We start from the raw sequence: 26576 nt of genomic DNA on the forward strand, positions 1-26576 counted from the left end.
TAGGGTCCCCATTGGCCAAGCTCCCTGAAGGGGCCGGGAGTTAAGGTGCACGCGGGAAAGGCAAAATACAGGGGCGGAGTCGGGCTGGTCACGTGCGCAGGGCGCGAAATCTGACCGCACGTCCAGCGGGAGACCTTGACCTCCACGGAACCATGGCTAGGAAATGGCCCTTTTGCTAGCACGCTGGCTCGGTTTAGCTGAGTGACGGCATAGGCCCACTTTCCTATAGGGCCCCAGCCACCTGGGGGATCAGACGCAACCCACTCGTTCTCAGAATCCTAGCCGCGCGAGAAAACAAGCCAAGACCTGGTCAAAGTCCCTTTTTTTTTATTAAGGGTTATCAAGCTGTACACAGTTCCTACTCCTTCCGCTGCGAGCTCAGGCAGCGCGGTTCACCACACCCGCAGCGGACCAGACCTGGGCGAGGCGCGGGGCGGAGAGTAGGAGCTGAATCCCAGCATGCAACGCGGCAGCTCAAAGCCTAGGGCGAAGGCCTCCTGTCGCGCCTCCATCCCCCTCTAGGGGTCAGCGGGAGACAGGCCAGAGCTCTCTTGCTGGGAGGTAGACAGCCAAGGGCACACTCCAGCCCAGTCCGTCCCAAGTGCAGGCGGTAAAGGGGTACAATAAGCAGCAATGGGGGCCAGGATGGCCTCAGTCTCCCAGGGGCCCATCCTAAAAGTGGGAGAGGGCAGCAAATAATTTCTATCCTGCTCCTGCAATTTAGAAACCTTCCTTCTTAGTGTCAAAAGATAGCACGAGGGGAGCTGGGAGCTAGGGCCTCCACACCAGTGCAAAGCAAAAGCTGAACAGAACGGGAGCAAGCGAACAGAACGGGAGCAAGCGGCATACACGCCAGTAATGTGCGGGAAGCAGGAGCGAAGTGAGCAGGCTGCAGCACTGGGAGAGAAGTGGGGGTGAGGTAAGGGCCACAGCCTGAGCTGCTCATCTGTTCAGGGTGGAGGGAGGGAGGCTGCAGACGTTGAGGGTCCAGACCCAACCTCCCCACTCCACAGTTGGCACAGGTGCTCCCTGCTTGGCAGCTTCTGTGATGGGCAGTCCTCTGGAGACTTGCAGGGGCAGGTGCGAAGGTGGCAGTACTGGGGCTGGGCTGGGGACCAGTTTCTAGCACCACACTCTGAGCCAAGGGGGGGGGGGGTCCTGGGAATGAGGCTAGAGTCCTGTGTGCCTTGGTTCCTAGGCCCCCAATTTCTCTCCTGGGGCTGTGGCAAGCCCAGCGTTGGCACCTCCCTTGGCCGGGCACGGACACACAAACACCACACACGTGGAGCCGGGCGACACTCAGAGAAGCCCTCCGTGGCGGGAGGATGGGATGGCAGGGCAACAGTGGCCTCCATCCTGGGACACAGGGACCTTCCTCAGCCTTGCCTACACCTGTGGAGAGAAAAGGGTTAGTAGTGGATATAGTCTTTAGCTAGCTGCTGACCCAAATAAAGCCTAGAGATAAAGGAAAAGGAAAGCTTGATTCCTTCAGAAATTGATTTCAGAGTAGGTGAGGGAAGAAAACGGGAGTGTATGTTGGAGGGGAGAAGCAGCATCTCTGTACGAGAGGGCTGCCTTCTCTCACATGGGACTTGGACCTCAGCCTGGAAGTTACTACTTCTGGTAGTTGTTCTCGGGTCCTGGAGCCCTTACCTTGTGCACCTGTGGGGGAAGCTCGTCCTCCGAGCCCTCCTCGGGCACAGGCTCTGGGTGCCTTGATGCTGACTGTCCATCTTCAGCCCACCCTCCAAGGGGCAGCCGAGAGAAGTGAGAGGCAGCCCGGGGTACTGTGCCAGGATCTAGAGACAAAAGTAAACATACCCTTAGAATTAGCCCAAACAGAAATGTGGAGAAAGGTTCTATGCGGGGTGGAGGTGAGGGTTAGTCTCTTTGGGCCTGAATGCTCTGACCTCTTTCCTCCCCAAGAGGCTTCGGAAAGAGCCACCCTTCCCCCAAGGCTCTGTGTCCTCCTGAACCGCCATTGGATACCTGTGATGCCCCCGTAACGCCTCTGGAAGCCCCCCTGCAGGGCGGTGGTCTCAGGTGCTCCAGGCCGGGGTGTAGCACAGGGATAGCTGGCAGAGCGGGGGATAGGCTGGGGGGCCCGGGAGCCCTCTCCCCCCTCTTCAGGGGCACTCTCCCCACTCTCATCGCTCTCCCGGCGGTGCCACACGTGCCGCTCGGGTTCGGCCTGGGCCTGCTGCTTGTGGAGCTGAAAAGTGGGGGGGCTCATTAGTTGGGGACAGGATGTCTGAAACAGCTGCCCCCCACCATGGTATCCCCCAGTTCCCATTTTTACCACCCCACCCAGAATCACTAACCCAGAGTAACCATCATGTTAACCGTGTGTTAACACACATATGACATCTTACAGGTTAAATTCTCCGCAGGTCCCTGGAACAAATCTGTGTGTAATGTAAGAGCTGTAATGACCCTCACTTTGTGTAGTCATGTAAGTCAAGAACAGATGGGTTGCGCATCTAAGTGCCAGGCACTTTTTTAGGTGCTGGGACTACAGCGGTGAACAAAACAGACAAAAATCCCAGCCCTGTATGGCTTATATACTGGGGGATGGGGTGGGGTTATAGACAATAAAATAAAGAGGGGGAAAAATACAACATGTCAGATAGAAGCTATGGAGAAAAACAGAGCAGGAAGGTTTAGGAGAGTGGCCAAGGGAGGCTTTTAGTCAGGGTGGCCAGAGATGGTCTCACGGAGGAGGTAAGAACAGATATGCGAATAAAGAGAACGGGGGAGCCATACGCATATCTCAGGGAAGTGGATTCTTGGCAAGGGAAAAAGCGGGTAAAGGCGCTGGATGAAAGTAAGCTTGGCTAAAAAGGATAGTAAAAGGGTATATGCGGGAATGGAGATTACAGAGCGGGTAAAAGGCAGAGAAGGGTTCTGAGCCCAGGTCTTGCTTTTCCACACCCCAAACCCTCTCTTTTTCAGCGGCCACCTGGATCCCATGGCTCGGCCCCTTCCTGCCCACTCACCTGGTGCATATAGAGGGCATGCAGGCTCATCTCGGTGGACGCGTATTCCGACAGCACCAGGCTCTGCAGCTGTCCTTCCCACACGCTGCTCCCGGAGCTGGCTGTCCTGGCATCCACCCTGTCCCTCCCAGCACAGACAGACAGCAGCCGTCAACATTTCTGACCCACAGAAGTTGCTGGCGTCTATTCCCAAGTCCTCCCATCGCGGCCCACCTCTACTCACCCAGAGCCTGTCATGGTGCTGGGGGCTCGGCCCGTGGGGACCTGACCCGGGTGCAGAGGGGAGAAGGAGCGCAGGGCAGAGGCGACCTCAGCCCTGTGCCTGGAGCCTTGAAGGTCTCTGGGCAGTGGGGGGCCCCGGCAGGAGGAGCCGGCTACCACATTTGCAATAAGGCTCAGTGGCTGTGAAAGAAAACGGGTGGGTAGACTTCCCAGGGCAGGAGGGAGGCTGCGGGGTCCCCCAGTATCCTGGGTGTCAGGACTCAGTGGAATAGACTTAACAGACAGAAGGAAACCGATAGGGTAGGTACGCCCTTCCACCCCACGTCCAGTCCTCAACTCCCAGCACCTGGAGCATACGCTGCCCGTCACCGCCCAGGCCCCAGGAACACACCTCAGACTCAGATTGTAAGGACTGGATGGACGTAAAGAGAGCATTTTCAGGGAGCAGACCCCCTTGGGCAAGGCCAGCCGCCGCTCCGTCCCGCTGAACCTGCTCTTTGAGGAAGCCGAGGAAGGCCGTGCTCTCACGTGGTGGCTGCCAGCCGGGGTTGGTGATGGCAAAGTGCATGAGGGACAACTCTGTCTTCCCATCCTCAGCTTGCTGGTACACTGAGGCCTCTGTCTGCCCACCGGACAGCCACTGCACAAGGGAGGCTACAGTGAGCAGGACTGTCCTCTGACGGGAACCCTTTTTGTACCTTTCCTGCTAGAGGGGAGGCTGTGCCCCTGGAGGACGGACCACAACGCGCTGCTGTATTTTGTCCAGGGGCCCCGGTGCCCCACCCCAGGAGTAGTCGCGTGCTGGACTAGTTGCTCGGTTTGTGCCTTTCTCAAGGGAACGTGGCCAAAGGTGCAAGTTTAAGGCTAAAATCCAGCCCTAGCTCCGGTTTACCAAGCAGTGTGTGCCCTGGCACGTGGCTGCCCAGAGGCAGGGCTGCCTTTTTGTGGTGATTCGTTGGCTCAGTTTGCCCAAAGACAATGCCGGCATCGCCTCTGGCCACCTGCCCATCCTCTCCCGGTACCTGGGGATGCCCATGCTGGCGAACATCCATCTGAGCAAAGGAGCAGGTATCTCCAACACCAACGACCTCTACGGTGAAATTGCGGAAGAAGTCTATAATCTCCAGGGCCCGTGGACGCAGGCAGAAGATGAGGATCAGGGGTGTGACAATGGGGCTCAGTAATTCCTCCAAGATGAACACCTAAAAGGGAGGGGACCCAGATCATAAGAGAGGTGGAGGGATCCCAGCCCTTACCACCGAGCTATTAGCCAGTCTCTAGCAGGCCCTAACTCCAACTCCACTCACTGCCTTGTACTGGAAGAGCTGGGCAAACTCGTCCCGGGTCTGCGAGCGGTGGGCATTACCCTGCCAGTGGTCAGGCATGTAGTGGATATGAGCGAGGATCACGCGGAGCAGCTGCTCAGGGCAGAACACCATGTGCTGGTCCGGGATAAAGGACCTAGGGGGATCAGGGTCCCCGTGAGAGGCAAGCCTTTCCCGGGAACGCTAGCCTGCTTGCTCCCGCCTGCTGCCCCTGGCCCACCTGCACACGGTCACGGTGACCCCCAGGAGTGTGACGGTGGTGAGGACGTGTTCCACAGCCAGCACATCTTCGTCGTAGATGGTGAGGGCAATAAGCACGGCCAGGATGGAGCCAGCGAAGAAGGCGCCGTTCTTGGCCAGCAGCGTCAGCAGAGGTGACAAGAAGCAATTCATGTACTTGGAGGCGGGCTTGTAGCCTCGGTTGAGGCGGGACTGCAGCTCATGCTCCAACTCGTTGAAGTGGCGGAGGTAGCAGCGGCCGTAGAGTGACCAGCAACGTGCTCCCAGGGCCCCGGGCTCCCGCTTCAGCACCTCGGCGTAGCTGAAGAAGGCGTACAGGATCTGCCAGATGAGGATAAGGGGGCACAGCAGGAAGTTGGCGATGCCGATCCACAGGATGCGGTTGCTGAGGCGCTGGGCCAGCTCTAGCCGTTGCCCCCCACGTTTGTACTCAGCCTTGAGGCTCCATTCATTGAGAAACAGAGAGCCGGGTCCCCAGAAGAGGATCAGCTCGAAGTTGTACTTGAGGCCACGGGTGAAGAAGACGGCCTCCCCAAGGCCGGGCAGGCGGAAGCGCAGAGGCAGGAGGGATTTGTTAACCAGCGCGACCATGTAGTTCTGGAAACGGAGGATGCGATGGTAGATGTCCAGCTCTGTCAGCTCGCGCTTGTGGATGCAGATCTGGTGCTCTTTCTGGGTCTGCACGATTCGGGCCTGCACTTCCTGCCACGTGCAGTATGGAAGGGCAGACTGTAGGGTGGGAGAGAGACAAGGCAGGGAAGGTGGGCTGTTGCCCCGACTCCTTCCCCGCATTAGCCGTGAGGTCCTATGCTTAGCTGCGCGGAGCCTTTAAGCAGACACTCCCTGACCTACCAGTGACGATGAGGATGCCCGAGGCCCAGGAATACACCCCACCCTTCCCTAGCCACAGAAGCCATCTTGGGCTGTGGTGCTAACGCTCAACTTCCCAGTCTCACCATGGGGATACGCAGAGCATGCAGGTAGAAGGAGTGGATCTCCCAGTAGCAGCAAATGTTATAGATGAACTTGATAAGCCGATGGATCCAGAATACAGCAGCGATGACCAGGATGGTGATAAGGGAGCCATTTTCCTGAATCCTAGTGGGGAGGAAAAAGGAAGGAAGGAGGGGTGGCCCTTGAGGAGTCTTGGGAGACACGATGCTATCCTGAAGGATGTGGCGAGGCCGAGTCTGCGTTCTAGGGGATGTGTGACTACCTCACATTCCATGCCATTCCCCACCTGTTAGCAGAACTCGGCAGCCCTTACCTTGCACTACAGACCTGGGCAGGCAAAAAGGCATCTGGCAGAGTGACCTTGACAGGCTCGGTAGGGTGAAGACTATGGTTCACCATCTTGTTGGCAAATAGGATGTCATAATCCACACAGCTAACCAGGAAGGTGGTGAAGGCAACCACAAAGAGGAACTGCCTGGGGAGTTGGGAAGAGGGGCCACAGTTCAGGAGCCAGAGAAGCACCAGTGAAACAGTGTGGGGAAAGAGAAGAGTCTGGAAGCAGCAGCAGGAGATTATAGACAACAGCCTCTAGGGACAGGCAGGCGCTGGAGAACTCCCAGGGGGCTCTCCTTACTGCTCAGCCCCAGGGACCTTCTAAGACCCAAACCAGCTACTACTTTTTCCTTTTAGCCTCAGGGCGTCACACAATCAGCCGGCTTTTCTCACCAGTAGTAATCTCTGCCACCACTTACTAGACTCTCAAAGATCTTCTGATTGTGGTTTCTTCTTCCCAATCCCTGATTTCCTTTTGAGATAGTATTTAGAAGCCCTTAGGGGGTTTACAGTCTTTTCTTATTGAAGGAAGGTTTCCCAATCCCATTCCCTTTGGCAAAACCATATGGCTCCTCCCTTTTAGAAAGCTCTTTGCCTTCTAAAGCTGTTAACCAAAGCAGAACAACAGACTTTTCTTAAGTAAGTGGCAGGCATCTCTAAGACCTCCAGACTGAACTATACCCATTCCATTGGAGCTCTAATGAAATGATCAAGTCTGAGTTCTCTTCATGGAAGAGATAGGACTTGGAAAGCATTCCTTTTAGGGGAGATTAAAAAAAAAAAAAAATGAGATTGGAAATTTTGGTGCCACACCCAGTCCCTGAATTCTGAGAGTCTGCAGAGTTTTGAGCCTAGGACTGAGCCGCCTTGGCAGGAATGGCCAGGGCTGAGCTCAAGGAAAGACTGACATGTAGTCCTTCACCACATCACCATCCCTTCTTAGACTTACATGAGCTCAAAGATCTCCCCGATGAGCATGCAAGTGAAGCCATTCTTCTGGTGTAGATTATAAACGTAGAATTGTCAAGAAAAATATGGTTGACAGAGACAGCAGTTAAGAGCACAGACTTTGGTGTCACATACCTGAACTTAACTCCTGGCTCCATGACTTTCAAGCTGTGTGACTCTGGCCAAAATTACTTACCCTCTCTAAACTTTTGTCTGCGGTGGTACCTGTCTCATAGATAATAGCACCTGTCTTATAACACCTGTCTCATAGAACTATTAGATATGAAACAATATGCGTAAAGTATTTAACACAGAGCTGACACAGAATAAGTCAAAAGATATTATTAGAGTTATTAACGTCCCATCAAAAAGAAAGATCACCTTTAAAGAGGTTCCTTATAAACTGACACCACAAAGTGAAAGGCATGTAGTTCTTGGTAAACCTGGGGTATCATTATCTATAACAATCGTTATTTCCTCAGCCTCTTTCAGTGTTAAGAAAACTTCCACCTCCCTTCCAAAGACTAGAATCAGACCCACCCCAACTTCCCATGAGGGGCCTGGCTTAGGGAGGGGATAAAGTTCCCAGAGCTCCAACACAGAGACACAAAGGATATTCGAGAGAAGAAGAGGTCAAGGTTTTCGATGTGGTGCCAAGGTGCTGTGGGCATAGGAGCAGTGATGTCAGAGCCCCGAAGGAACATGAGCCCCTTGTTCCCTCCGTGTTCCTCCACCAACTCTCTCCCCATGCCCTGGCGCCCTTGTTGTGTCCAAGCACTCACATTTACTCCCCTCAGGGACGTGCACCAATAGGTCCTCCTCCCCAGGGGGCGAATCACTGTAGGAGGCCTCAAGGCGCTGGTATTCAGTGTCAAACTGCGCCATCACCACCGCCCCCTGTCCACTTTGTCCACCTGCCGGTAATGAAAAGAGATCCAGGTTCAGACTTTGGTGCTGCTTGTCTCCTGTCCTGCCTAGGAGACCAGAAAGAGTGAGAAAGAATCCTTGGGCTTGGTCTCCACTACCAGTCTTCTTGGCTCAAAGGCAGAGGAGTAGTTACCAAAGGAGAGCAGCAAGCTCAGGGACTGGGAGGTCAGTCATTCCCAGAGCCTCTACTGAGTGTCTACTGAGGTCTTGCCGGTCTGAAGCCAGGCTCTGCCCCTTTGCTGGAGGGCAGGGGCTGTTTCATCTTCTATTCAGTGGCGATAAGGGGACTTCCCTCTGCCCTCCAGGAGAAACCCGGGTCTCCCAAGAGACTAGAAGTTCGGAAGCATTTTGTAAACAAAGGTTGAGATAAGCACATGGCCCTACCAGCTCCATGGACAGCGTCTGCTCCACTCCAGCCCTTGATGCCCTGGCTCTGCAGCTGCTGGAGGAGAAGGTGTCAGGCCCCAGAGAGTGGGGATTGGGGACAGAAAGAAACCCGACCCCCCTGCCCACCCACCTTCAACTAAGAGGAGGCCAAGCATGGGGCAGGGAGGCTGCAGTGGGGAAGAGGCACTACGGCTATGTGCCCTTCCTCTGGTTGTACTATACAGGGCCACTCATCCAACTCATCCCAAGAAGTGGCTTGTTGAACCTGTAAAGTCTGGATCAGTACAGACCTGAGGTCAGGCAGCCCCTCCAGACTGTTTTTCCATCGCCCCACCTCGGCCTCAGAATATTCTACAGGCCTCTCAGGGTCCTCAAAGCCCCAAATCCAAAACCCAAGAACAGGGTCTTTCTGAACAGGACCTTTCTGATCACCCCCTTCCCCTGGTTCCCTAGCAGCACCCAGCAGACAGGCATAGTTCCTGGAGGGGAAATCCTGACTGGGTCACTGTAGACACAGATCCTGGGCAAAGTGTGGGTTCCCTAGGTCCCTGGAGCCAGGCATGTTTAGATAGCACTCACCCAGTCGGTGCAGACCCTGGGGCCCTGGAACACGGCCCAGCCTGGCCCCAGTGGGATTCCCTGGGTTAGTGAGAGCCCTGGGTCAGAAGGAGCTGACCAAGCCCTCAGGGAACTCACCACTGACCAGGTCAGTGTGGACCCAGGGTCATGGAGCCCCGGCTGGCCGGGCCTGGGCTCAGAGGTTCCTGCGGATGTTGGAAGAATCGAGCCAGTCCGACAGCAGATCGCCCCAGTGGGCTGGGTTGCCTCCCCACACCCAGCCGCCAAGACCCTAGCCCAGTGCGCCCCAGGGTCGCCCGGCGCCAGGTCAAGGGCTCGGCTCCCAACAGCGGACAACCTCGCGCGCGGCCCCGCCGCCCGCGCGCGCCCCCGTCCGCGCGCCCCCGCCATCAAAACATTCCGGCTGCGCGCCTCCGCCCCGCCCGCGGAGCCCCTTCCCCCCGTTACCCGCTATGAGCTCACTTAGGGCTCCGCAGGCACCCTCGGTCAGGCCCAACCCGGGCCCCGAGATTCCAGTAAACCGATCTCGCGTTTCACTTCAGGAACCGTGACCCGAGTGATTCCAGGGGCTCGGTCGGCTCCGCTGGGCTCGTCCGGACCCAGAGCGCTAGGCCCGGCGCCTGTCACTCACTGTCACCCGCAGCCAATCTGACCAATGAGCGTGGGGGGCGGCGGCATGACGGCCAATTCTCGGCTTCGCAGGCGGGACTAAAGGATCGAGGTGGGTCTTGGACAGTACAAGGACCAATAGTGCGCCCTATGTGGGGCGGGGCTGAGTTGCGGGCGACGCCATTTGTCCCCTTCGCTGCTCCGTAGTGACGAGATTGTTGTGATGTTGCAGAAATCCGGGCTTGGAATTGAAGACGAACATGCGGCTCGCTTCCCAGGACCTTTGGTGCAGCTGCTGAGGGCGGGGGCGAGTACACGCGGTTTAGTCATTGCTGGAGTTCATTGCACGGGTAACGAGGAGCGGTCGGTTAGGGATTGTAGCTCTATTGGACTCGATTTGGGAGCTGCATGCTCCCCTTTCACTCTGTGTGGTCCGGGACTGGGGGTTTGAGAAAACGGGTTGGGGTCACGTATTAACCTGCAGAGCGGACTGCTGGTACCAGAGTGAGGCCCGAAGTGCCTTGCGGCGTTGGGGAGACCAAGTCAGGTAGGCAGGAGACGGGGCGGTAGGATCTCTCTCTCTCTCTGGGGAGCTCTGTTTCTGTTCCCCGCTTTCTGCTCCAAGAGCCGCTCCTAAATAATTTCTGCTCAGCTATGTCGCCAGTTTCAGCTGCAGCCCAGGTTCCTACGTTGGTCTCCCTGTTTGACCTCAACGCGGATGCTCCGGTCCTTCAGGGCCTGAACTTGGTGAGCCACCCTTCTGGGGAGGCTCTGGCCCAAGCTCTGCGGACTTCCTGTCCAGGTATCTGGGAAGGTTTGGGGAGGACCCATGAGGAACGTGACACGCTCTTTACAGCTTATTGCTCCTCCAGGGAACACGTCCTTATTGATATTCCCCACTTTAAGAGCCCTTGTTGACGTCTTTCTATGGATAAAATTTATCTTAGATTCACTCAATCTCTGGGTTGTTTCCAACACAGACGCCTGGATTGTCTCCAAGCCAACCTCTTGCCATTGTTTGTATCAGGTCACGTTTACAAGCACTGCCTGCAAAATCACTTCAGAATTCCTAGATAGAGTTCAAATTTAACTGGATTCCAATTAAATTACTCGTTCTTGTTGAATATAGAACAAAAAGTTTTTAAATGTTTATTTTTGAGAGAGAGTGAATGGGGGAAGGGCAGAGAGAGATTGGGAGACAGAGACCCCCAAGCAGAGGTGGGGCTGGAAGCGCAGAGCCCAAGGCAGGGCTGGAACTCACCAACCATGAGATCATGACCTGAGCCAAAATCAGGAGTCGGATTTTAACTGACTGAGCCACCCAGGCGCCCCAATGTAAAACTTTTTTTTTTTTTTTACAACATTAGTTTGTCTTTGGCTGTTTTTTCTTGAGCATGTTTTTTAAAAACCGGACTGTAATTGGAAACGTAAAGCTATTTAAAGGGCATTTGAGAAGTGGTTTTTGCAAACATGATTTTAATGTTGCCAAAAATTATTTTCTACAGGATTCCTCTAGGTAATCCCTTTAGTTAATTTAGTGTTTGATATATATTCACCTTACATACATCTTTTCAGAAACATATTGTATCAGGTGATTACTGTGCCATTTATTTCATTATTACTAGGTTATAAATTCTGTGGAGGAAAAGATGCCATCCTTTTCTTTTGTATCCCCCTTTGTATATTAGACAGTGAATGTGATTCCAGGTGCAGATTTGGGCTCCCTTTCCACCTCTAATTACCCTCCCCTTATTTAGGTTCAGGGGAGAGCGCAAGCCCGGAAAGAAAACTCCAGGGTCTGCTGGATATTTCAGAGAAGTTATTTTGTTCAACTTGTGACCAGACCTTCCACAACCACCAGGAACAGGTAAGCCCAGGTGCAGAGGTAAATGGTGGAAGCAAAAGTATAATGGTGGGTGAGGAGAGGTAGACGTATGATTTATCTTTAATAAAGGTTCACGTTTTGAGTAAGGCTGTTGGTGTTATCCAACACACTTCCTGGAGTTCTGTTACTGGCGATGGGTACCATAAAGGGCCAGAGGGGGGCATATTTCCACATTCAGCCTCCCCCTTTGCTTCCTACCAGAGGGAACATTATAAGCTTGACTGGCATCGGTTTAACCTAAAGCAACGTCTCAAGGACAAGCCCCTCCTGTCTGCCCTGGACTTTGAAAAGCAGAGTTCCACAGGTGATGGCTGGTAGACCTGTGTTGAGTAGGACGTGGGGGTGGAGGAAGGCTCTAGTTTAGGAGCCTGTGGAAAGGTCAAAGATGGAACGCCAAACTTGTGCACCTCATGTTTTCAGGAGATCTTTCCAGCATCTCAGGATCAGAAGACTCAGACTCAGCCAGTGAAGAGGGCTTGCAGATTCTGGATGAGGAGAGGGCAGAGTATGAGAAGCCCAGCAGAGCCCAAGGCTTCCGCCCCCATCGGGTTCTTTTCCAGAATGCCCGGGGCCAGTTCCTTGATGCCTACCGCTGTGTCCTGGGCCCTCGCCAGGCAAGTGGCAGCGCAGGTTGTGTGGTCAACTGCAGCCTTTTGGACACTCAGCCTAGATGTCCCCTGAACCCAGTCCATTTCTTACTTTTTTCTCTTTCTTCCTGTTGCATGTGGGGTCACAATTGACAGCACAGTCTTGGATTGAATTGGCCTGAATCTGGGGTCGGGTGTAATGGAGTTAAGTTTGGAAACAGACCAATCTAGGTTTGAATTGTCATTCTGCCGCTTGATCTTGACTACCTCTACAAGCTTCAAATTTCCTGACTTGTAAAATGGAGACAAGCCTCAGGATGGTTATATGAAATGAGATAGTGCAGGTGAAACGCTTAGCCCTGGCACTTAGTTTCTTGCATTCTCAGTGAATGCAACAGATAGGTTTGTGCTGTCCCTCTGTCATCCAGGTGTCCCCAGAAGAACCAGAACTGCTGCTACAGAACCTGCAAAACGGAGGTCCCAGATACTGTGTGGTGCTCATGGCTGCGGCTGGGCACTTTGCTGGTGCCATTTTTCAAGGGTGAGAGGGTGCTGTGTGGGTGTAAGGATGGAATGGACCCGGTTAGCCTGGGAGTACAGGCTAGTTTCCAGTACTGAGTCCGTGTTGTCCACAGAAGAGACGTGGTGACACACAAGACCTTTCACCGCTACACGGTGCGGGCCAAGCAGGGCACGGCCCAGGGAGTTCGGGATGCCCGGGGTGCGGCTTCTCGTTCTGCCGGAGCCAACCTGAGACGCTATAATGAAGCCACGTTATATAAGGTGAGTTAGGCGTCCCAGATCTGGTGGTCCGCTGATCTACTGTTTACCCCTCTCAACTTGGCAGATACTCCAAGGGAGGTATCTCCCTTGGCAGATACTCCAAGGGAGGGACTCCCGTATCCTCCCAGTCTTCGTTATTTCTGAGTAGGCGAAGGTAGACTAGGGATGGATCCCCAAGAACCTTAGCCTTCTCATTCTTCCTTCCCCTATGTTACCTTCTACTTCCCATCCCTCACACGTCATCTGTGGGCCATTTTTTGGTTGGAGATTTGAAAACAGCAAGTGAAGGGGCGCCTGGGTGGCGCAGTCGGTTAAGCGTCCGACTACAGCCAGGTCACGATCTCGCGGTCCGTGAGTTCGAGCCCCGCGTCGGGCTCTGGGCTGATGGCTCAGAGCCTGGAGCCTGTTTCCGATTCTGTGTCTCCCTCTCTCTCTGCCCCTCCCCCGTTCATGCTCTGTCTCTCTCTGTCCCCCCCCCCAAAAAATAAATAAATAAATAAACGTTGGAAAAAAAAAAATTAAAAAAAAAAAGAAAACAGCAAGTGAAGATACACTGGCCTGACTTACTCTTTTTTCTAGGATGTTCGTGACCTGCTGGCAGGGCCGGGCTGGGCTCAAGCACTGGGGGAGGCTGGGACAATACTGCTACGTGCCCCCCGCTCTGGCCGGTCCTTGTTCTTCGGAGGCCCTGGCGCACCCCTGCAACGGGGGGATCCCCGGCTTTGGGATATCCCCCTCGCTACCCGCAGACCCACCTTCCGGGAGCTACAGCGTGTGCTCCATAAGCTGACCACCTTGCATGTCCACGGTGAGCCTTTTTTCTAGATCCCCAGACTCTCTAGATCTTCCTGTACTTTCCAGCCCAAGCTTTGGTTCTCATTTGTACATCCAGACAGCATCTTCATTGACAGAAACCTGGAATGGCTTCTCTTCAACTAAACTTGAGTAACATCTTTTGTTTTATGGCAGAAGAAGACCCCCGGGAGACAGTCAGGTTGGACTCACCTCGGACACACTGGAAGACCATGAGAGAGAAGAAGGCTATCGAGGCAGAAAGAAAGGTCTCCAGTGATGAAAATGAGGCACTTGGGCAGAACGAGGAGTCTCCCAAACAGGGTTTGAGCACCATCTGGCAACTGTCCAATCTCTATCTGGGTGTCTATCCTGGAGATGCAGTCAGATCTCCTATTGTCACTTCCTTCCTTTTTTTTTTTTAAGGAGGCTCCACGCCCAGTACAGAGCCCGATGCAGGGCTTGAACTCACCACCCTGAGATTAAGACCTGAGCTGATATCAAGAGTCGGATGCTTAACCGACTAAACCACCCAGGCGCCCTACTTCCTTCTTTATAGATGAGCCCTTACACAACACACACACCGTTATACACACACACAAGTCTGTTATGATAAGGGGTATGTGGTAGCAGTTACAGAGACGTGTTTTGTGACCTTTCCAAATTTCCTGTTCTCTTTTGTTCATGGATGTATCCTCAGTACTTAGAAAACACGAAATAGTACATGAAATAGATGCTTGTGTTGCATAAACCTTACATAATTGACCTGTCTTACCGGATGGTGTGGTTTGGAGCTAAGGCCTGCTTTCCCGGCTGCAGACTCTTAGTCTGTGTGGCTGTCACTGCTCCCATGCTCTACTCTGTTATGTACCATCCTAAGGCTGCTCAAGGGGAGAGTCTAAGGACACTTGTTCCTGCATAGCTCCTGCTGGGACTGTCCTTGTCTGAGCTGAGAGTTCCATTTCTGCATGTGATACTAACGGATTCGGCTTTTGATGTGCTACTTGGTCTTGGCTGACAAACTACAAATACTTAATTTAATTTCAAGATCATCTGAATTACCTTTTTATGTACATTTATAGCATCTGGGCCAGCCCACATACTTCCACCCTCTGTATTATCGCTTTGGACGGACCTAACATGTCATATTTTTCCCCAGGTTCAGGGTCGGAGGGAGAGGACAGCTTCCAGGTGGAGTTGGAGCTAGCAGAGTTGGCAGTGGGGACCCTGGATCTTCGGGAGTTTGAGGTATTGCCAAAGCGGAGGAGGAGGAAAAGGAATAATAAGAAGGAGAGAAGCCGAGACCTGGAGGCTCTTCCCCAGCAAACTCAAGGAGATGAGGCCTTCTCACAGTCCACCCAGGGACGGGCAGCCCCTGTGGGGCCTTCTCTGGATGAGGCCAAGACCCCCGATCAGTCAGAGCTCTGGGACATGCTTCTAGCTGCTTGCCGAGCCGGAGATGTTGGGATGTTGAAACTCCAGCTAGCTGCCGGCCCCATAGACCCTGGAGTTCGGTCTCTGCTCAGTGCCCCCTTGGGCTCCAGTGGCTTCACGCTCCTGCATGCGGCAGCTGCAGCTGGGAGAGGCTCAGTGGTTCGCCTGCTGCTGGAGGCGGGTGCTGACCCTACTGTGCAGTAAGTAAGGGTCCCCAAGCCGAGCCCCTTAGGGTATAGAGAGGATCTTCTGGAGGCTAATGGTGGTACTGGCTACTTCACAGTATCCCCTTCATCTGTCTGGGTGAGGTTGGGAGATGTAGGAAGCGAGCTGAACCCATTTTTTTTGTGGGGGCGGTTTGCACCTAGGGACTCGAGGGCCCGGCCGCCGTATACAGTCGCAGCTGACAAGTCAACACGTAATGAGTTCCGAAGGTTCATGGAGAAGAATCCAGATGCTTATGATTACAGCAAGGCTCAGGTGAGCTGGAAAAGAAGCAGCAGCAGAGTAGGAAGCCGTCACAGACCCTGGCTAGATCTTTTCCACGTTCTTCTAGTTTCCCCAAAGATAGCGTGTATGGGTCTTACCTTACCCCTCCCTGGAAATTCTCCAGGTGCCAGGGCCCCTGACGCCAGAAATGGAGGCACAGCAGGCTCTGCGGAAAAGGGAGCAGAAGGCTGCCCGGCGGCAACGGGAAAAACAGCAGCTGCAGCAGCGGGAGCAGGAGGCGCGGGAGCACGAAGAGCGGCGGCGCTTTGCTGCCCTCAGCGATCGGGAGAAGGTGAGGCCGGTGGTTCTCTCTTGCACAGCCGAGACCTCCTGAGAGGTCCGACCCCTTCCCAGTGTGCCGCTGTCACTTCTGGAGCATCCCATCCACCACTGGGGCCTTGTCCTTAACAAGACTTCTCTTCCCCGCAGAGAGCCCTGGCTGCAGAGCGCAGGCTGGCTGCCCAGCTGGGAGCCCCCACCCCTCAGGCCCCAGGCTCTGCAGTCATCAGTGCTCAGTAAGTGCTCAGCCTGCAGGGGCAGGCGTGATGATGTGTGGGCTGTGTTGGGGCACGCAGAATGCGTGCTTGCAGAGAACTCAGGCTGTTGAGGGGACTTGAGATGTTCTGGGAACCCTCTGGAGCCAAACCAGAAATGGCAGGAGGGAATGGGGAGAGCTTGGATCGGAAAGTTTCTGGGGTACCTGGTCAGCCCTTTGTGTTCTTCTTGTCCAGACGCTGCTGGAGTTGTGGGACATCCCTCCAAGGCCTCATTCCCTTTCACTATCTCGACTTCTCTTTCTGCTCCACACGCTGCCTCCGGGATCATCGCTGCCAGGCTGGAAAGCCCTCTTCCTGATCTCTTAGGGCTGCGCCTGGGGCTGACTCTGGGCCTTGAGAGGGTGCATTCATGCTAGCCCTAGGCTTCTTCTTTCCCATGAAACCAGAGTGTTTGGAAGATTAGGGAGGACACTCGGGAACCAGGGCAAAGACAGGGCCACAGAGGTGTGTGGAGTTGGTACTGTCTCTGGAACTTTAATCATAATAAAGTCTGGCAAGGAAACTGCACCTGTACTCGCATTCAGGCCTTGTGACCTTTGGTTCCACGTGGTCACCGGGGCCAGCACCAAGGGATCCTACCCACTCCGTGTCCCAGGCCCAAGGGTTACCTTTCTTTCAGTGCCCACTTAACTCCATTGGTTCAGAGGGACTTTGTGTATCAGCTGAGAGGGAATAGATGTATGTCTTATGCAAGGTGCTATTGAGGATAGGCCTATCCAGAAACTGGATTTGGGGCTCAGAAGGCACGTTTTCTAGCTCTAGCAATGTGATTTTGTTGAGGGCTCCCCTAGAAAACAGCAGGGGTCTTGGCACGTAGAGGGTCTGTTGTGGCCCCTGCCTTGTCCAGTACCGGCCCAAGTTAAACCCATTGATCCAGACTTGGCCCTGGCAAAGAGAGAAGAAAATAAAGGGTCAGCTATCAAGGGTGTAGAATCATGCCCTTTGGGGTTTCTAATCAGAGGAATTTCTGCTGCCCCTTCTTCCATGATTTTCCTCTCATCACCTTGACCCCAACCCCACTGTCAGCAATACCTTGGTCCATCCAGGTAGAAAGAGGAAAGTGTCCCCGCCTTCTCCTAAAATTGAAAATGTTGTGGAATAGAAGGTGGGGCCAGAGGGAGCTTGAGGGTGTGAACTTCTCAGCAACGGGAGGGGAAACCACCACTTTACAAGTTTATCAACTTTCAGAGGGAACATCAGCCACTGGGTAAGGGCTGTTTGTCCCAGAACTGGTGGCTCTAATAGGCCCTGTGAAGAAGACAAATGAAAATTCATCATTCGTTAAGCTCTTAAGGCCAAACTGTCCCTAATCAAGCCCTGGGATATAACTGTTGGCCATGTCTAGAGCCCCACAAGTGACTACTTTGCTGCCTAACTCCTAAGCACATGGCTCTTGTCTATCTTTCATTAGGCCCCTATCTTTCCAAGGGACTTTGGTCAGTAAGAGTATGGAGGAGAAGGGGGTGGGCGAAGCTAGCTCACCTTGAAGTCACTGCTGTTGGACCCAAAACTGAGCCTCCCCATGTTCTCCAGCAGGATGTCCAGTTTGGCCCCCATTTTCCCCATCAAAAATAGTTGGTGTTTCATGTTCCGTTCCAAGACACCCTGAAACACCTGTGGATAAAAAGATCTGTGAGCGGAAGGGCTCCACATCTAGCTCGTGGCCATGACACAGGAAGCTACGTTAGCACCTGTATCTGGGGAGCAAAGAGAATGTGGCCTGTCAGTTACCCATCCATTCTGGAACCTTAGCCTCAGCCAAATTCTTCCTCATCCCAGCTTATCCCTGGGCCCCCTGCAAATGTGGGCAGACAATGGGAAAAGGTAGATAAGGGGACCTTAAGGCTAAAGGTGCTGGGAAGGAGAGAGGAGATGGGCTCACAAGTTTCTTACCCCATCTACCATCACATAGGCACGGTCATGGACTCCATTGTTAGGCACCCACAGTTGTGTTGGCTCAGAAACAGTATGGGTCAGATAGGTCCGGTACAACATAAAGCCATGGTCCTGGGTGTGGAAGAGTTAAGTACTTAAGATGAACTGAGAGGTAAGAGAGGACACTGTGGGGAAGATGTGCAGCTCAGAGAACCTTTGGCTACAGCTGTTGAGGAAGGTTGCCATTCCTACTGGATGTGGGATTATGCCTTACCTGTTTGACAGCCTCAAAGGTCATTGGCAAGATGGAACGGATGGGCCCGTGGGGACACAGGATGTCCAGGAAAGACAGCAGATACCCATCCTATTAGAAAAAGGGAAAGGTATGAGAACAAAGGGGAAGTTTCAGAATAGAGGGCAGGATAGGCTAGGCCATTTATAGAGAATAAAGAGGTAGGATCAGAGAAAAGATGGGGAAGAGCTTACCAGGTGCAGGGTCAAAGGTCCGAGCATCATCTTAGGGCTGGGGGGAGGTAAAGGTCCCAAGGGAATTTCCTGGAACTGAGCCCAAATTCTCTCAGGAGCCATAGGAAAACCACACAACCCCTATTCCAAAACCCCGCACAGGGATCTTAACCCGGGGTCCAGGGAAGGGCTTCATGGGGTCATGAAGATCCTGTAATTTTGCACACACTTGTGTGTATCTTCCCAAATAGTCCACATTTGGGTGGGTGGGAAATGCTTCTGTGAGGCTATGTGGCCCAGACAACAACCAGTGATTTATGGGATCCCATTACAAACAATTTAAGTACTCCCTTTCCCCAAATTAATAAAAGCCTTTGGCACTTAATGAAGTGGTAGGGCACCTTGCTGATGACATTTCGAAGAGCAAAAAGCTTAGGTGTAGGGTCCCCGGCTTCAGATATTGGTGCATCATAGTCATAGCTGGTAGTAATTGGAAGAAAGCGTCCCTTCTCATCAGCACCTGGGGTCAAATCAATTTCATTAATTCAATATCTCTCAAATAATAGGCACTAAGCAACGAAATTCATGCCGAGAAGTTTGCCATCAGAGGGGACAGGGGTGGCCATATCCAGCTTCTAGACCTCATAATCTAATTCCTTGATACGTCCCTGCTTCTACCCCAGGGACCATCTGGACTCACCATTCCAGTATCCGAAGTTGGTACCTCCATGGAACATGTACCTGAAGAGGGGGGGAAGGTGGGGGAAAGGCAAAAGCTGACCCACTGAATCTTCATTTTCATCCCCAATACCCAGTTACAGCTTCATGTTGGCCCCCGTGTCTCCAGTTACATGTTCACGCTGGCTCCCGACTTCAGCATGTTCTCTAGACCTTTGGTTACAGCTGAAATGGATCGTGTGGAGTGATTCTGGCCCCAGTAATCCAGCCAGCCTGTGTAGTATTCAGAGTTCACCTAGAAGGTGAAGTGGAAGATACCATAAATGAAATGGGAAACTGAGCTTGACCCATTCCAAACCCTGACTCTTGTTTTGACTGTCATCCCCTCCAGCTCCTCACCAATGGCCCATGGGGTTCATATTTCCGAAGCAGGGCAAAGATTTCGGTCATGTTGTCAGCTGCAGAGAGGAGGCAAAAGGTGAACGATAAACATAGAAGAGGTGCCCCTTCCCCAGACTCCACTCCTAACCCTTGCTCAGGAGACCTGGGCCAAAATCTACAGTGGTATAGAGTCCCTGGAGGGAGCCACATTTGAGTCCTTCAGGCCCATCTGTGGTGAAGAGCAAGATCCTGTCTCCTAGTAGCGCACGGAAGAGCCCAGCCAAGTGTCTCATGTAGGTGAAGTCACAGGCTTTGTAGCTACCATATTCATTCTCCACCTGCCAAGGAAAAGGAAAAGTGGAGCTTGGCCATGCGGTGGGGGTTAGGACCCCTGGCTCCTCCTTCCCCTTACCCAGTCAATTTGTACCCAGTCACTTGTACCTGAATGCTAATGATGTTGCCCCCATTGTGGTAGAGCCATGGATATAACTTGGGCAGCAAGACCTTGAACCAGGAGTCCACTGCGGCAAGAAAGTCTAAAGGAAGGAGCAGTGCTCTGCTCATTAGGACACCACCGCCTCCATAGCCCCCACCCTTAGTATCTATGCCAGCGACTTCAGTGATGCCTGAACCCTGGGCTGCAGTTGGCATCCCACTTGTCTGCAAATAAATCTGAGAAGCAGTGAGTCTGAAACCCTCTTATGTACTTGTATGGCAAGGACATCTGGGCATAGGAACCCCTGAAGCAGTGTTTCTTGTAAATTTAGTTTTTAAACGTAAGAAAAATGTTAAATGCGTCATATGGGGCTATTATTATGTAATCAGTGTATACTTGCGAGGGCTGTGAAGTAGCATGGGAATTCACAGAAATGCAGACTCTCTGACCTGCACCCTAATGTAACTGACAATCCAAGTGATTTGAGTCATTAATTGAAACATCGCTGTATTAGGTATCACGCCTTAGGTATCATCCTCAACTCCTGTTTGTGATTTTTGTTGATTCACCCTCAGGGTCTTCACTTCACTCTGCCTGACACTTTCTCCCCACCGTCCTTTATCCAGCCAACTCCAATGCAAGCTTAAGATCTTAACTTATTTCACTTCCTCAGGAAAACCTCGGCTATCCCAGATGAGGGCAGATGTCTGTTACACACTCTCACATCACCTCATACTTCTTTGTCAAGCATGTAACAAATTATAATTAAGCATTTACTTCTATAAGTGTTTCCCGACAGTCTCTCTCCCCCACCGTGAGCAGGAACGTAGTCTGTCAGGTTCATTTGCTGCATCCTATCGCTGGGGACAATGCCTAGCAGGTAGCAGACTCTCAAAGGTGGAGTCAACAAAAGATGTGTTGGAGGATATTTTTGCGTTAAGACACTGAACCCCTTTACATTTTGTTTCCTGTATAAAGGGTGCCCAGGTTTGACTGTCTCCTTTAATCCAAGCGTATATTAAATCTCATCCAACAAGTATTTATGGGTGCTTACTATACGCCAAATAATGCTCTAGGTGTTAGGGATACAGAGTACAACAAAATAGACCAAAATCTCTGCCCTTGTCGAATTTCCTTTCCAGTGAGGAAGGCAGACAATAAATAAATAGCTAAAATGTATAGTGTGTTAATGCCAACAACAAAAAAATATATATGGAAGAAGGATATATATGGTGGGGAGCTTAAATTTTAGAGCGTAGCCCAGGGAAGGCATCATGGAGAAGGTGATTCTGCAGGAAGACTGAGGGAGCACCGAGTGCAAAGGCCTCAAGGCAGGAATGTGCCTGGTGAGTCTGAAAAACAGCCAGTGAAGCCAGTGTGAACAATGAGGGAAAGAGTAGATGTCAGGTAGGTGACTGGGCCAATTAGGTAGGACCTAATAGGCCATTTTAAGGAGTCCATGGTTCATATTCTGAATAAGATGAGAACCTATTAGAGAGATTTAAGTAGAGAAATGACATGATCTGAGATATATGTTTAAACTTGTATTTGCATTGAGAACAGACTATAAGGGGTGAGGGCAAAGAAGGGGAAGCAATAAGGAACCTATTCAAGTAGTCCAGGTGGGAGAGGCAGCTTGGACCAGTGGGGGTGATGAAAAGTAGTTGAAGTCAGTATATTCAATATATTTGCAGGACTTTCTGATAGGTTGAATATGAGAAAAAGGTGTAACAAATACCATAGTGTTTAGCCTGAGTAGTTGGAAAATGGAGTTGCTATGAACTGAGGCGAGATGGTAGGAACAGCTCGTTGGAGAGGCCATACCAGAAGCTTAATTGTATCATTATGCCTTAGATCTCCAAACATGCAACCAGATATATGTTTTCAGAGGCCAAGGGAGAGTCCTGGAACTGGAGATACATATTTCAGAGTCATTAACTATTAGATGGGATCAAAAGCCATGAGAATGGATGAGATTGTCTAAGGAAACACATAGAAAAGAGAAGCATCCCAGGACTGAGCCCTGAAACACCCCAGCATTTAGAGGAAACAGAAAGGAAGAAGAACCAGCAAGAGACTAAGAAGGAAGGGTCAGCAAGGCTGGGATGTGGGGGGAAGGGGGGGGGGACCAGATAAAGGTGGTATTTTGGAAGCTGAGAGAAGAATGCATTTCAAAGAACGGAGGCCTAGAGAGGGACCGTGGATTCAGCAGTGAAGAGGTTGCTAGCTTTCTTGAGAACAATGGACATTGCATGTTGGTGTCCCATCACTACTTTGCCATTTCAAATGCATTTCATAGTCAGCTGAAGTCAGAGGAATTGCTAGAAAGGGCGTAAAGCTCTTCAGCACCCTATGAAGTGAAGTGCCTGGAAGGTCCCCAGCAGATACGAAGCAATTTTACCAGAGTGATCCTTTTTTTTTTTTTTAATGTTTATTTTTGAGAGAGAGAGAGAGAGAGGGAGAGAGGGAGAGCATGAGCAGGGAAGGGGCAGAGAGAGAGGGAGACACAGAACCTGAAGAAGGCTCCAGGCTCTGAGCTGTTAGCACAGAGCCCGACACGGGGCTCAAACTCATGAACTCTGAGCCGAAGTCAGAAGCTTAACCAACTGAACCACCCGTGCTCCCAGAGTGATCTTTTTAAAAGATATAAATCAGATAAAATCACTCCCTTGCTCTGATGATGGAATTCCTATTTACACCTGAAGTAAAATCCAAATTCCTTGAAATAGTGGGCATTTCAGAGTTGATCATGAGTTCTTATCTTGTCTCTCCCTATGCTCTTTCCCCAGGCAATGGCCCAGTATCTGTGGATCTAAGTGCCATCTTTAGACTGGTGAATCCCAAATTTACCTCTAGCTCAGACCTCCTCGTGAGCTCCACACTCACGCAGCCCGTGGCTTAACATCCTCACTTGAGTGTGATATGATAAAAATTTAACATGATCAGAAGAACTGCTTTTCCTCCAAAAAGGTGGTCCTTTGCCACCCCTAGTCTCTTCCATCTTTCCTATGTCAGTAATGGCACCGCCATCTTGACTAGCCAGAAAGCTGGATTCCTTTCTTTCCGGACCCTACCCCCTGCCCCTACTCTTCCCCTTCCCAACAAAATCTATCAATCAGTCCTGGTGATTTTGATCCCCAACTTGTATCTCAATTCTGCCCTCTTCCCATCTCCACCACCGTCACCTGAGTCCAGGAGCCAACGCCTGCCTCCTCAACTACAGCCAGAGTCTCCCAATTAGTTTTTCCACCTCTATCCTTGCTCCCCTCCCTCCATTCTCCACACTCAGGCTCAAGTAATCTGAAAACAAATCAATATGTCTCTTTAAGAAGCTCTTTCAATGGTTTATGTCTCGTTAAGCTCTTTCAGTGGCTTTCTACTCTGCTTAGGATAAAATGCAAACCCCTTACAATGACCTACAAGGTCCTGTATTAACATTCCCTATCTATCTCCAATTTCACAGCACATTCCTCTCTCCCTTCCCTGCTATGCCCCAGCCAAGCTGGCCTCAACCATGCCACGTACTTTCCCATCTCTGTGCATTTGAATATACTGTTTCTTCTACCTGGTCATTCTCACCTCACTCTTTATATGACTAGAGCTTTCCCTTCCCTGGAGTCAAGTGAAATGTCATCATTTCAGAAGAGCCTTCAGAACTTCAGACTTCCCTACCAAAAACAGGTGTTCTCGGTTTTTAATTTTTTTTAATGTTTACTTTTGAGAGAGAAAGAACATGAGCAGGGGAGGGGCAGAGAGAGAGAGGGAGACACAGAATCTGAAGCAGGTTCCAGGCTCTGAACTGTCAGCACAGAGCCTGACACGGGGCTTGAACTCACAAACTGTGAGATCATGACCTGAGCCGAAGTCGAAGTTTAACCGACTGAGCCCCCCAGGTGCCCCAACAGGCCTTCTCTGTTATTCACGATCGCAATTCCTTGTCTGTTTTCTTGTGTAGTATTTATACAGCTTGCAATAATCTTACAGGTTTTGGTTTTTTAACAATCTGTTTCTTTCACCATAAGCTCCATTGCACAGGGACTGGGTCTGTCTGGTTCCCCAGTTTCTAGCATCTTGTTGGGCATGAAGGGAACACTCAAATATCTGCATGAATGATCTCCAGTTTGGGGATGGTCTCTTCTGTTTTGGGCACCCAACGACCGGTTTTGTTGCTGTTGTTTGCTTTTTTCTGTGCTAAAAATCTTGTCTCAACTCACCTGGATCTGAGGTTCTCAGTTGGATTTCAGGCTTTTGAAGCAACCAGGCTGGGAGACCCCCCTGAGACAAACATAAAGACAACAGGTTTTGTTGTTTGGGAGTGAAGTAGCGGAGGTAAGAAGGGAGGATGTTGTGTATGGCGCTGCAGTGTGGGCAGATGGGAGGAGTCCGGGAAGAGCCCGAGTGGCCCTTCTCCTAACTCACCATCTCCCACTCTGCACAGATGTAAGGTCCTGGTCTGAGTATGACCAACAGGTCTGCTATAGATGCCTCATTCAGAAATGCAGTGAGGTCCCGGCTGCCATTAAAGTTATAGACCCCAGGCTCTGGCTCATGGTAGTTCCAGGGCACATAACTGAGAAAGAAAGAGGTTAACAGGGCCCGAGGCAGGGCGGTGCTGGAGAGGCCTAAGGGATCAGGCCTTGCAGGGACTCTCCAGGAAGCGGTTGGTAGGAGGTCCTGGCCCACCCTTTCCCACCCTAGGCCTGGAAGCCCTGGAGCTCTCATACCCAGCCAGTCTATCTGTCCCAACACCCTTCTTAAGTGGGTGGTAGGAAGAATAAATCCCACCCTCCATGGCTCTCCTGAGCACTTCTTACAACTGTACAGCGTTGAGGCCACTCATTCGCATCTTCAAGAGCCGGTCTGCCCAAAGCACCCGTGGTACCCGAAAGTAGTGCAGGCTGCCGGACACATAGCGGAATGGGGCCCCATCCAGGAGGAATCTGTCATTTTCCCGATCCACTAGGAACGACCGAGTGCCTGCCTGCAAAGGGAGAGATTATGCTCAGCAGAGGTCTGGAGTTGGCAGGGGGATCGGTGTCTGCGTTGGAGATGGAACTAGCCCTGCCCATTGTTGCGTTACTTTTCACTTTCTTTCTCTCCTGGGCTAGATCTGATCCCGTTTCACCGCACCCAGCCTGCTGATTCAATCCTGTCATTCTACCTGGGGCAGCAGCACCCAGCCTGCTGATTCAATCCTGTCATTTTACCTGGGGCAGCAGCAGCGTCAGAAGTGGCAACAGCAGGGAAGGAAGGCAGGGCGGCTTCTTGGGAGCCATGGCGCTAACACGGCTCCTCTAGTCAGAGAGGGCGGTCCGACTGTCACGTGGCGGATTCCTGGGAGGGAACCTCAGCGAGCAAGGGGGCGGAGACCACCTCTAGTTGCCAGGCGATCAGCCTGGCCTTGTCCACCCGCTACTCTACTAGTTTGTAAAATCCTCTACATCTTGAATCAGCTTCATCAGCGTCACCTGGGAGCTTGTTAGAAATGCAGAGTCTCAGGTCCTACCTCAGACCTACAGAATCAGAATTTGTACTTTAACAAGATTCCCAGGCGATTCTAAAGACATCCAAGATTGAGAAGCACTGTTCTACTAAACTGAGCTCCCTGAGGGTGAAGAGTACCTTGTCCACCTTGAATCCTCAGCTTCTAGTACAAGGCCCGGCACATAGCAGGTTAAATCTAGATGAATGAATGTCAGAACCAGGGGGCAAAAACAGGTTCAGAACCAAGAGAAACCAGATCTTCCCAGTGGTGTGAAAGTGGGGAACAGGTTATAAGAGGGATCTTTTTTTCCTGGTGGCCCTGTTTCAGTAAGAGACCATCTCGGCCATCCCGTCTTCTTTGGATGTGCACTGCTCTCCAATTTATCCCTGCCTGCCTGTGGGAGAGATGCCAAGGACAACTTGGGGCCAAGACTTGGGGATTTGTGAATTTCCATGACTCCTGCCTTCACAGTCCCAAGCCTGGGATGTAAGGACCAGGATAAAATAAATAAAATGATAATAAAAATAATAGTAATTTCTGTTTACTGACACTAAGGGCTGTGTGTCAGATATTGTGCTCAGCACTTTACATCTCATTTAATCTTCAAAAAACTCTGCGCAGTAGATAATTCTCATTTCCATTTTACAGATGAAGAAATTGAGAGAAAATTTAAATAGCCTGTTTAAGGTCACATAACTAGTTTAGCAGAGATGGGATTTGAACTAGGCATTCTGGCCCCACAGTACGTGCACTTAACTTTGGGTACTATTATACCTTGTTACCATTTAGGGAAACCGAGGCTCTGAGAGGTTAAGTAAGTCGTCCAAGGCCACACAGCTAGTAACTAAGCTGTTAAGACAAGATTTAGAACCTAGTCTGGTTCAAAAGCCCAAGCTCTTAACCACTGAAATTAGAGTGGTGGGATACAGGCCAGAACCCCAAGGTGGTACTGATCAGAGACGTAGAGGTCCAGGCCGCCAGCACCCACCCCAGAACCGCCCCTCGCGGCTGGACTGTAGTCAGCCTCCTACCTCCGGCATTGGGAGATGGAAGTCCTGGGGGCCTCGGGCCAAGCCCGGCTTTGCTCCCGTTTGGCGTAAGTGCCTGCGTCTTGACCACTACCGAAGGCCAGGTGTGGAACCTTCACCCGGGTCCTGGGACCCGTCCTACCCCAGGCTTAGCCCGCTCCCGGCCTCTCTGCTTCGGGCC

At 51.9% G+C, this 26576-nt stretch overlaps 3 protein-coding genes and 1 long non-coding RNA gene across 18 annotated transcripts; 2 read left to right on the forward strand and 2 right to left on the reverse strand.

The window, feature by feature from the left end:
- Positions 1–310: 310 nt before the first annotated feature.
- Positions 311–9538, reverse strand: ATG9A (autophagy related 9A). Of its 7 annotated transcripts, XM_045481324.1 has the most exons (17): positions 9374–9537; positions 8912–9096; positions 8330–8387; positions 7801–7932; positions 7636–7679; positions 7020–7084; positions 6051–6212; positions 5740–5881; positions 4764–5512; positions 4526–4679; positions 4241–4420; positions 3610–3858; positions 3220–3398; positions 2997–3114; positions 1990–2212; positions 1654–1799; positions 311–1392 (listed from the first exon to the last, which is right to left on the reverse strand). In XM_045481324.1, exons 4-17 carry the CDS (start codon positions 7901–7903, stop codon positions 1387–1389), a joined length of 2520 nt encoding a protein of 839 aa, XP_045337280.1. In that variant the 5' UTR covers positions 7904–7932; positions 8330–8387; positions 8912–9096; positions 9374–9537; the 3' UTR covers positions 311–1386. The 7 variants fall into 7 exon arrangements, with proteins under 7 accessions (XP_045337280.1, XP_045337279.1, XP_045337278.1 ...); XM_045481323.1 differs by lacking the exon at positions 8912–9096 and having other exon boundaries at positions 8330–8384; positions 9374–9538; XM_045481322.1 differs by lacking the exon at positions 8912–9096.
- Positions 9539–9728: 190 nt separating this feature from the next.
- ANKZF1 (ankyrin repeat and zinc finger peptidyl tRNA hydrolase 1) lies at positions 9729–16554 on the forward strand. Of its 3 annotated transcripts, none has more exons than XM_045481330.1 (14): positions 9731–9870; positions 10173–10322; positions 11278–11387; positions 11607–11709; positions 11826–12019; positions 12421–12533; positions 12628–12775; positions 13355–13583; positions 13745–13891; positions 14727–15201; positions 15370–15481; positions 15615–15782; positions 15920–16005; positions 16222–16554. In XM_045481330.1, the coding sequence occupies exons 1-14, from the start codon at positions 9744–9746 to the stop codon at positions 16343–16345; spliced, it is 2286 nt and encodes a 761-aa protein (XP_045337286.1). In that variant the 5' UTR covers positions 9731–9743; the 3' UTR covers positions 16346–16554. The 3 variants fall into 3 exon arrangements, with proteins under 3 accessions (XP_045337288.1, XP_045337286.1, XP_045337287.1); XM_045481331.1 differs by having other exon boundaries at positions 9755–10067; XM_045481332.1 differs by lacking the exon at positions 10173–10322 and having other exon boundaries at positions 9729–9870.
- GLB1L (galactosidase beta 1 like) lies at positions 16497–26572 on the reverse strand. Of its 7 annotated transcripts, none has more exons than XM_045481336.1 (17): positions 26399–26560; positions 25090–25216; positions 24697–24863; positions 24302–24452; positions 24097–24157; positions 19888–19982; positions 19610–19784; positions 19465–19523; positions 19239–19360; positions 19088–19128; positions 18789–18907; positions 18409–18483; positions 18197–18286; positions 17941–18054; positions 17530–17661; positions 17080–17295; positions 16497–16932 (listed from the first exon to the last, which is right to left on the reverse strand). In XM_045481336.1, exons 2-17 carry the CDS (start codon positions 25156–25158, stop codon positions 16663–16665), a joined length of 1956 nt encoding a protein of 651 aa, XP_045337292.1. In that variant the 5' UTR covers positions 25159–25216; positions 26399–26560; the 3' UTR covers positions 16497–16662. The 7 variants fall into 7 exon arrangements, with proteins under 7 accessions (XP_045337292.1, XP_045337293.1, XP_045337290.1 ...); XM_045481337.1 differs by having other exon boundaries at positions 25090–25228; XM_045481334.1 differs by having other exon boundaries at positions 25090–25357.
- Positions 18005–19422, forward strand: LOC123599502. The gene is made up of 2 exons (XR_006713170.1): positions 18005–18094; positions 18954–19422. It is a non-coding gene; the product is annotated as an uncharacterized LOC123599502 (long non-coding RNA).
- Positions 26573–26576: the final 4 nt, after the last annotated feature.

This window comes from Leopardus geoffroyi, chromosome C1 (genome assembly GCF_018350155.1).
Source record: "Leopardus geoffroyi isolate Oge1 chromosome C1, O.geoffroyi_Oge1_pat1.0, whole genome shotgun sequence".
Classification (NCBI taxonomy): Eukaryota; Metazoa; Chordata; class Mammalia; order Carnivora; family Felidae; genus Leopardus; species Leopardus geoffroyi.

Coding starts and splice junctions, on each gene's coding strand:
- ATG9A (XM_045481323.1), bottom strand. CDS start 7,903: ATGGCGCAGTTTGACACTGAATACCAGCGCCTTGAGGCCTCCTACAGT. Junction 5,513..5,739: donor ATGCTCTGCGTATCCCCATG/GTGAGACTGGGA, acceptor CCCACCCTACAG/TCTGCCCTTCCATACTGCAC. Junction 4,421..4,525: donor AGCTCTTCCAGTACAAGGCA/GTGAGTGGAGTT, acceptor CCTCCCTTTTAG/GTGTTCATCTTGGAGGAATT.
- ANKZF1 (XM_045481330.1), top strand. CDS start 9,744: ATGTTGCAGAAATCCGGGCTTGGAATTGAAGACGAACATGCGGCTCGC. Junction 9,871..10,172: donor TGCTGGAGTTCATTGCACGG/GTAACGAGGAGC, acceptor ATTTCTGCTCAG/CTATGTCGCCAGTTTCAGCT. Junction 11,710..11,825: donor TGAAAAGCAGAGTTCCACAG/GTGATGGCTGGT, acceptor TCATGTTTTCAG/GAGATCTTTCCAGCATCTCA.
- GLB1L (XM_045481336.1), bottom strand. CDS start 25,158: ATGGCTCCCAAGAAGCCGCCCTGCCTTCCTTCCCTGCTGTTGCCACTT. Junction 19,983..24,096: donor ACTGAGAACCTCAGATCCAG/GTGAGTTGAGAC, acceptor TCCTTCCTTTAG/ACTTTCTTGCCGCAGTGGAC. Junction 18,908..19,087: donor CAACTTCGGATACTGGAATG/GTGAGTCCAGAT, acceptor ATTTGACCCCAG/GTGCTGATGAGAAGGGACGC.